Below are 10,343 nucleotides of genomic sequence, written 5' to 3' on the forward strand. Positions count from 1 at the left end.
AAAATTCTCCTGGAAATAATTGCCTTGGCCGTGGCTCAGTCATTTCTCCACTCTAGAGTAGCTTCTACGAGTGCCAGTCGAACTAAGAATGGAGAAGAACTGTGAATTATGAAAAGTTGGAAAATTGTGGTACGGTCGTACGGGAACAAGCTGCTGAGTTCATCGGTCCCTAAGCTGCTCCTCTTTTTTCAACGAATTCCTCTCCTGTCCTAACCTCTTCATCTCAGAGTAGCACTTGCAACCTCTGTCTTCCTCTACAGTTTTTGCCCTCTACAGGTCCTTTTAGTACCATGGAACTCATTCCCTCATGTCTTAACAGACGTCCTATCATCCTGTCCCTTCTCCTTATCAGTGTTTTCCACAAATTCTTTTCCTCTTCGATTCTGCGTAGAACCTCATTCCTTACCTTACCAGTCCACCTAATTTTCAACATTCGTCTGTAGCACCACATCTCAAATGCTTCGATTCTCTTCTGTTCCGGTTTTCCCACAGTCCATGTTTCACTACCATACAATGCTGTACTCAAGATGTACAGTCTCAGAAATTTCTTCCTCAAATTAAGACTGATTTTTGTTATTAGTAGACTTCTCTTGGCCAAGAATGCCTTTTTTGCCATAGCTAGTCTGCTTTTGATGTCCTCCTTGCTCCTCCGTCATTGGTTATTTTACTGCCTAGGTAGCAGAATTCCTTAACTTCGTCTGTTTCGTGACCATCAGTCCTGATGTTAAGTTTCTCGCTGTTCTCATTTTTACTACTTTTCATTACCGTCATCTTTCTTCCATTTACTCTCCGTCCATACTATGTACTCATTAGACGTTCATTCCATTCAGCAGATCATGTAATTCTTCTTCACTTTCACTCAGGATAGCAATGTCATCAGCGAATCGTATCATTGATATCCTTTCACCTTGAATTTTCTAATTCCACTCCTGACCTTTTCTTTTATTTCCACCATTGCTTCCTCGATCTACAGAAAGTCTACATCCTTTTCTTACACCCTTTCTAATACGAGCACTTCATCTTTGTCGTCCACTCTTATTAATGTGTTTCTAAGTGGTTGGCTTTTCCTTTTTTAATTCTATGGTCGGCCAACCACCGCCACACTCTGTGTGATTTTAGTTCGTTTTGTCTTGTCTTTGTCTAAGTTTCTCTTGTTCTGTATCGTCTGTGATCTATTCTGTTAATCGTTTTTATTCTCTGTGGGTGTTCTTCGTATTTGGAAAAAGGGACCGATGACCGTAGCAGTCTGGTCCCTTTAATCCCACAAACCAACCATCTTATTAGTCCCTCTTGGCTGTTGTACATATTGTATATGCCCCGTCTCTGCCTATAGTTTACCCCTACTTTTTTCAGAATTTCGAACGTCTTTCACCATTTTACATTGTCTAACGCTTTTTCCAGGTCGACAAATCCTGTGAACGTGTCTTGATTTTTCTTTAGTTGTGCTTCCATTATTAACCGCAACGTCAGAATTGCCTCTCTTGCGCCTTTACTTTTCCTGAAGCCAAACTCATCGTCATCTAGCGCATCCTCAATTTATGTTCCATTCTTCTGTATATTATTCTTGTAAGCAACTTGGATGCATGAGCTGTTGACTGTGCGGTAATTCTCGCACTTGTAAGATCTTGCCGTCTTCGGAATTGTGGGGATGATACTTTTCCGAAAGTCAGATGGTATGTCGCCAGACTCATACATTCTACACACCAACGTGAATAGTCGTTTTGTTGCCACTTCCCCCAATGATTTTAGAAATTCTGATGGAGTGTTACCTATCCCTTCTGCCTTATTTGATCTGAAGTCCTCCAAAGCTCGTCTAAATTCTGATTCTAATACTGGATCGCCTATTTCTTCTAAATCGACTCCTGTTTCTTCTTCTATCACATCAGACAAATCCTCCCCCACATAGAGGCTTTCAATGTATTCCTTCCACATATCCGCTCTCTCCTCTGCATTTAACAGTGGAATTCCCGTTTCACTCTTAACGTTACCAACCTTGCTTTTAATGTCCCCGAAGGTTGTTTTGACTTTCCTGTATGTCCTTCCGACAATCATTTCTTTTTCGATGTCTTCACATTCTTCATACAGTCATTTCGTCTTAGATTCCCTGCCCTTCCTGTTTGTTTCATTCCTCAGCGACTTGTATTTCTTTATTCCTGAGTTTCCCGGAACCTTTTTTTTTTGTACTTCCTCTTTTCATCGATCAATTGCAGTATTTCTTCTGTTAACCATGGTTTCTTCGCTGTTACCTTCTTTGTACCTATGTTTTCCTTCCCAACTTCTGTGATGGTCCTTTTCAGAGATACCCATTCCTCTTCAACTGTATTGCCTACTTAGCTATTCCTTATTACTATACCTATAGCCTTAGAAAACTTCAAGCGTATCTCGTCATCCCTTAGTACTTCCGTACCCCACTTCTTTGCGTATTGATTCTTCCTGACTAATGTGTTAAACTTCAGCCTACTCTTCATCACTACTATATTGGTATCTGAGTCTCTATCTGCTCCTGGGTACGCCATAAAATGCAGTATCTGATTTCGGAATTTCTCACTATGATGTAAACTAGCTGAAATCTTCCCGTATCACCTGGCTTTTTCCAAGTATATCTCCTCCTCTTGTGATTCTTGAACCGGCTATTCGCCATTACTAGCTGAAACTTGTTACAGAACTCAAATAAGCTTTCTCCTCTTTCATTCCTTGTCCCAAGCCCATATTTTCCTGTAACATTTTCTTGTACTCCTTCACTTACAACAGCAGTCTAGTCTCCCACGACTATTAGATTTTCATATCCCTTTACATACAGTATTACACTTTCAATATCCTCTATCTCTTCATCTTCAGCTTGCGACGTCGGCATCTATACCTGAACTATCGTTGTCGGTGTTGTGGTTTGCTGTCGATTCTGGTAAGAACAAACCCTATCAATGAACTGCTCACAGTAACACACTCTCTGCCCTGCCTTTCTATCCATAACGAATCCTACTTCCGATGTATTTCTGCTGCTGTTGATATTACCCTATACTCATCCGACCAGAAATACTTGTCTTCTTTCCACTTGACTGACCTCTACTGTATCTAGATTGAGCCTTTTCATTTCCATTTTCAGAATTTGTAGTTTCCCTATCACGTTCAAGCTTCTGACATTCCACGCCCCGACTCGTAGAACGTTATCCTTTCGTTGATTATTCAATCTTTTTCTCATGGTAACCTCCCCCTTGGCAGTCCCCTCCCGGAGATCCGAATGGGGGACTATTCCGGAATCTTTTGCCAATGGAGAGATCATCATGACACTTCTTCAGTTACAGGCCCCGTGTCCTGTGGATACACGTTATGCGTCTTTAATGCAGGGCCTTCCATTGCCTTCTGCGTCCTAAGCTTACACACTACTTAATCTAACGTAAACTAGCTTACGCTAAGGACAAACAGTTAATGCAGAACAGGGAATCAGCGATCATAAAGCGGTTACGGCATCGATGATTTCAGCCGTAAATAGAAATATTAAAAAAGGTAGGAAGATTTTTCTGTTTAGCAAAAGTGACAAAAAGCAGATTACAGAGTACCTGGCGGCTCAACACAAAAGTTTTGTCTCAAGTACAGATATTGTTGAGGATCAGTGGACAAAGTTCAAAACCATCGTACAATATGCGTTAGATGAGTATGTGCCAAGCAAGATCGTAGAGATGGAAAAGAGCCACCGTGGTACAACAACCGAGTTAGAAAACTGCTGCGGAAACAAAGGGAACTTCACAGCAAACATATACATAGCCAAAGCCTTGCAGACAAACAAAAATTAGTGTAGTGTAGTGTGAGGAGGGCTATGCGAGAGGCGTTGAATGAATTCGAAAGTAAAGTTCTATGTACTGACTTAGCAGAAAATCCTAAGAAATTTTGGTCTTATGTCAAAGCGGTAGGTGGATCAAAGCAAAATGTCCAGACACTGTGATCAAAATGGTACTGAAACAGAGGATGACAGACTAAAGGCCGAAATACTAAATGTCTTTTTCCAAAGCTGTTTCACAGAGGAAGACTGCACTGTAGTTCCTTCTCTAGATTGTTGTACAGATGACAAAATGTAGATATCGAAATAGACGACAGAGGGATAGAGAAACAATTAAAATGGCTCAAAAGAGAAAAGGCCGCTGGACCTGATGGGATACCAGTTCGATTTTACACAGAGTACGCGAAGGAACTTGCCCCCCCTTCTTGCAGCGGTGTACCGTAGGTCTCTAGAAGAGCGTAGCGTTCCAAAGGATTGGAAAAGGGCACAGGTCATCCCCGTTTTCAAGAAGGGACGTCGAACAAATGTGCAGAATTATAGACCTATATCTCTAACGTCGATCAGTTGTAGAATTTTGGAACACGTATTATGTTCGAGTATAATGGCTTTTCTGGAGACTAGAAATCTACTCTGTAGGAATCAGCATGGGTTTCGAAAAAGACGGTCTTGTGAAACCCAGCTCGCGCTATTCGTCCACGAGACTCAGAGAGCCATAGACACGGGTTCACAGGTAGATGCCGTGTTTCTTGACTTCCGCAAGGCGTTCGATACAGTTCCCCACAGTCGTTTAATGAACAAAGTAAGAGCATATGGACTATCAGACCAATTGTGTGATTGGATTGAAGAGTTCCTAGATAACAGAACGCAGCATGTCATTCTCAATGGAGAGAAGTCATCCGAAGCAAGCGTGATTTCAGGTGTGCCGCAGGGGAGTGTCATAGGACCGTTGCTATTCACAATATACATAAATGACCTTGTGGATGACATCGGAAGTTCACTGAGACTTTTTGCAGATGATGCTGTAGTGTATCGGGAGGTTGTAACAATGGAAAATTGTACTGAAATGCAGGAGGATCTGTTGCGAATTGACGCATGGTGCAGGGAATGGCAATTCAGTCTCAATGTAGACAAGTGTAATGTGCTGCGAATACATAGAAAGATAGATACCTTATCATTTAGCTACAAAATAGCAGGTCAGCAACTGGAAGCAGTTAATTACATAAATTATCTGGGAGTACGCATTAGGAGTGATTTAAAATGGAATGATCATATAAAGTTGATCGTCGGTAAAGCAGATGCCAGACTGAGATTAAAAGGAAGTAGGTTACAGTACGCTTGTTCGCCCACTGCTTGAATACTGCTCAGCAGTGTGGGATCCGTACCAGATAGGGTTGATTGAAGAGATAGAGAAGATCCAACGGAGAGCAGCGCGCTTCGTTACAGGATCGTTTAGTAATCGCGAAAGCGTTACGGAGATGATAGATAAACTCCCGTGGAAGACTCTGAGGAGAGACGCTCAGTAGCTCGGTACGGGCTTTTGTTAAAATTTCGAGAACATATCTTCACCGAAGAGTCAAGCAGTATATTGCTCTCTCTCCTACGTATATCTCGCGAAGAGACCATGAGGATAAAATCAGAGAGATTAGAGCCCACACAGAAGCATACCGACAATCCTTCTTTCCACGAACAATACGAGACTGGAATAGAAGGGAGAACCGATAGAGGTACTCAGGGTATCCTCCGCCACACACCGTCAGGTGGCTTGCGCAGTATGGATGTAGATGTAGACAACACACACACACACACACACACACACACACACACACACACACACACACACACACGCACGCACGCACGCGGGCCGTGAATTTTGAAAAGTATGAGAGAGGCACTGGCGGAAGTGTCCGCCCCCTTTAGCTGAGTGGCCATCGAGGCGGAATGCCACGCAAAGGGGCCCGAGTACGATCCCCGGCTGAGGCAGGAGATTCTCTCCGCTCAGGGACTGGGTGTTGTCCACGTCATCATTTCATCCCCATCTCCGACTCGCAAGTCTCCCAATGCGGCGTCGAATGCAATAAAGACTTGCCCTCGGCGGCTGAACTTCCCCGAATGGGGGACTCCAGGCCCACAATGCCGTACGCTCATTTACATTTCACTGGCGGAAGTGAATCTGCGTCTCTTCAATCGGCAAGAACCCTCGAAAGGCAGGGTTTCGATCTGTCACACCATTTTAATTTATTATGAAGTACCGTCGTAAAGTGATACAAATATTAAATACCGCTACCCTCCCCCGTCCCATCTTGAAAACTAGAGTTAGTCGGGGACTTTCATAACCCTTTTAAAACGCGTAAGTTGTACGGGACACCAGCTTTTATTCGAAATAAGTTTTTGCTATTCACTGTTACTCCGTATATGCAGCTCTGTGTAATGCACTGGAGAAATAGAGATGTGTGCCGTGCTGTGAAAGCATTCAGCATTCAGAACTGCAGTCTTCCTCGTCGTTTGGTTCTCTATTTGTGAAATTTTTAAGCTTTTTGCTCTTTCTTCTGACATTGTACGTGCCTCGCCGCGTATTTTCGGCTCGCCGTTATTGTGGTGTAGGAAACAGCAATCGATATTGCTGTGGCCTGGATCCGCTCTCATTAAATTATGAGTGGTTCGAAAGTGAATCGAAGGTCTGTGTGACGCAAGTCTGCTTCCTCAGAACGGCTATTCACTATTCAGAGGCCCATACCATAGCCGTAGTTGGAGGCGGGGAAAGCTGACCTCTCTCCAGCTCCGTCGTTAAGCGTGGACGCGCACTGCATGTGTTTCATAATGCAAGCCTTACGGGAACTGCATTACGGAACAATCACCGTGAAGCTCAGGCGCTCACGATCCATTAAAACGGCCGTTAGTGGTACCGTCTCTTACTTAACTTGTGAATGCAGAAACGTCAATAACGACCAGTTGCCCATTTACATTAATAGAACCACCTGTGCTGATTGACACACGGTTCTATGAACACCTGCTGAAAAGGTAAGCTGTTGGTCCTCGTTTTGCGTTAATTACAGCTTTAGTTCGACGAAGGATGGGCAAATACAAATAAAGTACAACACTCAGACGGTTATTTAATCATTCCTCCTACGTGAATGTCGCCAATTCAGTTAGTGTATCTGAAGCAGGAGATTCCAAGATACAGATCAGGCCAGTCATACAAGGCGTGTTACTTCGTGTCATTTTTAAAAATACAGCAACCAGCCACTTTTTAATGTATTTTTACTTACGTCAGTTGACATACTACGTATTTCAATCTTCACGTAGTCCGTCGTTAAAAACATAGACTGCAGTTTGTTTGCTGCAGCTGGCCTGTGCAAAATAAGTTTTGATTAGTTAGTATACATCGCTAGTTGTATATTTACGATATATTACTCGTTAGATGTAATTACTATCTAGTCTGCTTGTTGCTGTTCAGATTAATACGTTTATAATCGGGGCACAAACATGTGTTTCAATTGCACAAAAACAGCGCAGTATCCGCCATGTTGCCAACTGACATGGTGTTTACATCGTAAAATTATGTCTATGTTTAAAGGTAAATTTTACTTACCTGTTCTGAAAGTACCATTTATAGTTTAAATTCCTGTATGACTAAAAAATTGAAAAAGCGTAGCATGAATCATCTGAGTGCTAAGTACGGTTATTTAATGTATGTATAAAATTTATTTAATACGTGCAGTAGTGACTGCTTGGCTAAACTGTGATGAATATTACCAAAGCAATTAATTTAGAGAATCCATTTCAGTTGTACTAATATTTATTCAAACAACAACCGGTTTAGAGGTATCAGAACCTCGTCTTCAGGTGTATGACATAGTATTTGGTAGTACGTAACATGCGGTCGGGCCAGTCAGTGCAAGAGTGCCAATTACTGCGTGTTGGTGAAAACTTTCCGCCACTGGGCAGCCGCGCCAACCACTGCTGTTACCATGCCTATCAGTTGCCGACGTCCTACGTACAAAATAACTTTCAGATAGAATGTTAACAGAGCACAGACAGACCAGAGACGAAGCAAGGTCCCGGGAGTACACAACATTCCATTAGAACTACTGATAGCCTTGGGAGAGAGACCTCAGGGAAGGTCAGTTTGGATTCCGTAGAAACGTTGGAACACGTGAGGCAATACTGACCCTACGACTTATCTTGGAAGCTAGATTAAGGAAAGGCAAACCTACGTTTCTAGCATTTGTAGACTTATGGCCGAGTGCACCAATCTCGATTAACAGTTAACCGCGGTTAAGTCGATATATAATCCTGTTCAGCGCAGTATTCTGGTGCACCAACATCGATCTAAGTTAAACGAGGGAATCGACCGCGGTTATATTTAACCGGGGCTCTTTCCCGGTTTTCTCGACATAACCACGGTTTTAGAAGCATACGCTATTAAGATGGCGGCGCGTTTTGATGTTATGGATGGCATTGAGGAAGATTTGTTATACCTCGACCATTTAAATCGTGACCGAAATCGTGTTGGAGTGATTGTGGAAAGGGGAAACCCTTTTGAAGATTATGGTGACAGGAAGTTTGAAGAGAGATTTCGTCTGTCAAAAGAAACAGTGTGGTGGTTATTAAATCAAATTGATAGGTTAGAATTTCCTACTGATCGGAATAACCCTGTTTCTCCGATAAACAGACTTTTCATTACTTTAAGGGCATATGCAACAGGTGCATTCAACATTCTTACTGGGGACAACAGTAATATACATCGTACAACAGCACAACGAATCATCAGTGATGTATCAGACATCATAGCATCACTGTCTCCTCGCTTTATAAAATTTCCAACAAGAGAAGAAGTGAGCTCTGTGATGTATGGTTTTAGTCAATTGGACCGATTTCCTGGCGTTCTTGGTACCTTGGATTGTACCCATATAAGAATTCAGTCTCCTGGAGGACATAATAATGAACTTTTCCGCAATAGGAAATCATATTTTTCCTTTAACTGTCAAACCATTAGTGATCACAATTTGTTAATAAGAGATATCGTCGCTCGATGGCCGGGCTCTGTGCACGACAGTACCATATTTCTCAACTGCGCTCGCAGAGCTCAATTTGAAAACTGAGAAATACCACAAGGTCACATATTGGGAGATAGTGGTTATGCATGTAAATCCTACTCGTTAACTCCACTTCTAAATCCGCAAAATGAAGCAGAGCATCGGTATAACAGGTCTCATATTAAAACTAGAAACACTGTTGAGAGAAAATACGGCATGTGGAAGAGAAGATTTCCCATATTATCTGTAGGAATAAGATGTAATCCACAGGAAGCAATGTCAATCATTGTGGGTACAGCTGTCTTGCATAATATTGCGAGGAGTACAAGCAGTGATGAACCACCAGAAGATCCTGAAATTTCTCGACTTTTAAATCAGTTACGCGATGAGAGAGGCCCCAACATTGAAGAAAACGAAGAAGTGCTACCTGGACATCAGATGTATCGTGATGATACATTACCTGGAAGAGCAGTTCGCCGTGCCATAATTAATGAACATTTCCGATAATCTAACATAAATTCAGACATTGTTCGTAATGAAAAATTATGATTATAGTTATGGGATTTCGCCGTATTCTCAATTTTTCAGATTATTTCAGCATGTAATCTATTTTGTTTCTGCTGTCTAGCGAACATAAAAGTACTCACTGAACTGGGTGTGTGATGTGAAATTTGCGGTTTTGTTGTGCCAGGGACAGGATGTGCTGCCTACAGACAATTACCCAGCTGCTGCTTTTCTGTGATATTTTTTTAGTGTGGAACTGTTGCTAATTCATTATTAAAGATATATATTTCTTGCATCACATTGGTTGTGAAAGCAATGCAGTACTCTGTTGTTTATATACATGTTCATTTTCTGGGTATGTACTTAAATTTGAGAACAAATGACTCCATTACATTTAGAGACTGTGAGATTAAAAGCGAGTGGAATAAAATATCCATTATACAGGGTGATTCAAAAAGAATACCACAACTTTAAAAATGTGTATTTAATGAAAGAAACATAATATAACCTTCTGTTATACATCATTACAAAGAGTATTTAAAAAGGTTTTTTTTTTCACTCAAAAACAAGTTCAGAGATGTTCAATATGGCCCCCTCCAGACACACGAGCAATATCAACCCGATACTCCAACTCGTTCCACACTCTCTGTAGCATATCAGGCGTAACAGTTTGGATAGCTGCTGTTATTTCTCGTTTCAAATCATCAATGGTGGCTGGGAGAGGTGGCCGAAACACCATATCCGTAACATACCCCCATAAGAAAAAATCGCAGGGGGTAAGATCAGGGCTTCTTGGAGGCCAGTGATGAAGTGCTCTGTCACGGGCTGCCTGGCGGCCGATCCATCGCCTCGGGTAGTTGACGTTCAGGTTTCATAACTAACCTTTTTCGTAGGACTCTCCATACAGTTGATTGTGGAATTTGCAGCTCTCTGCTAGCTCTGCGAGTCGATTTTCCTGGGCTGCGAACAAATGCTTGCTGGATGCGTGCTACATTTTCATCACTCGTTCTCGGCCGTCCAGAACTTTT

The 10,343-nt window shown here is 42.1% G+C and overlaps 1 protein-coding gene across 1 annotated transcript; it reads left to right on the forward strand.

The window, feature by feature from the left end:
- Positions 1-8,202: 8,202 nt before the first annotated feature.
- On the forward strand, positions 8,203-8,829 carry LOC126224248 (putative nuclease HARBI1; the record flags this gene model as incomplete). The annotated part of the gene is made up of 3 exons (XM_049942204.1): positions 8,203-8,399; positions 8,466-8,610; positions 8,665-8,829. Coding segments are annotated over exons 1-3 (507 nt in total), but the record flags the coding sequence as incomplete, so codon positions are not given.
- Between the last annotated feature and the right edge of the window lie 1,514 nt (positions 8,830-10,343).

The sequence above is a fragment of the Schistocerca nitens genome, chromosome 1 (genome assembly GCF_023898315.1).
Source record: "Schistocerca nitens isolate TAMUIC-IGC-003100 chromosome 1, iqSchNite1.1, whole genome shotgun sequence".
NCBI lineage: Eukaryota > Metazoa > Arthropoda > Insecta > Orthoptera > Acrididae > Schistocerca > Schistocerca nitens.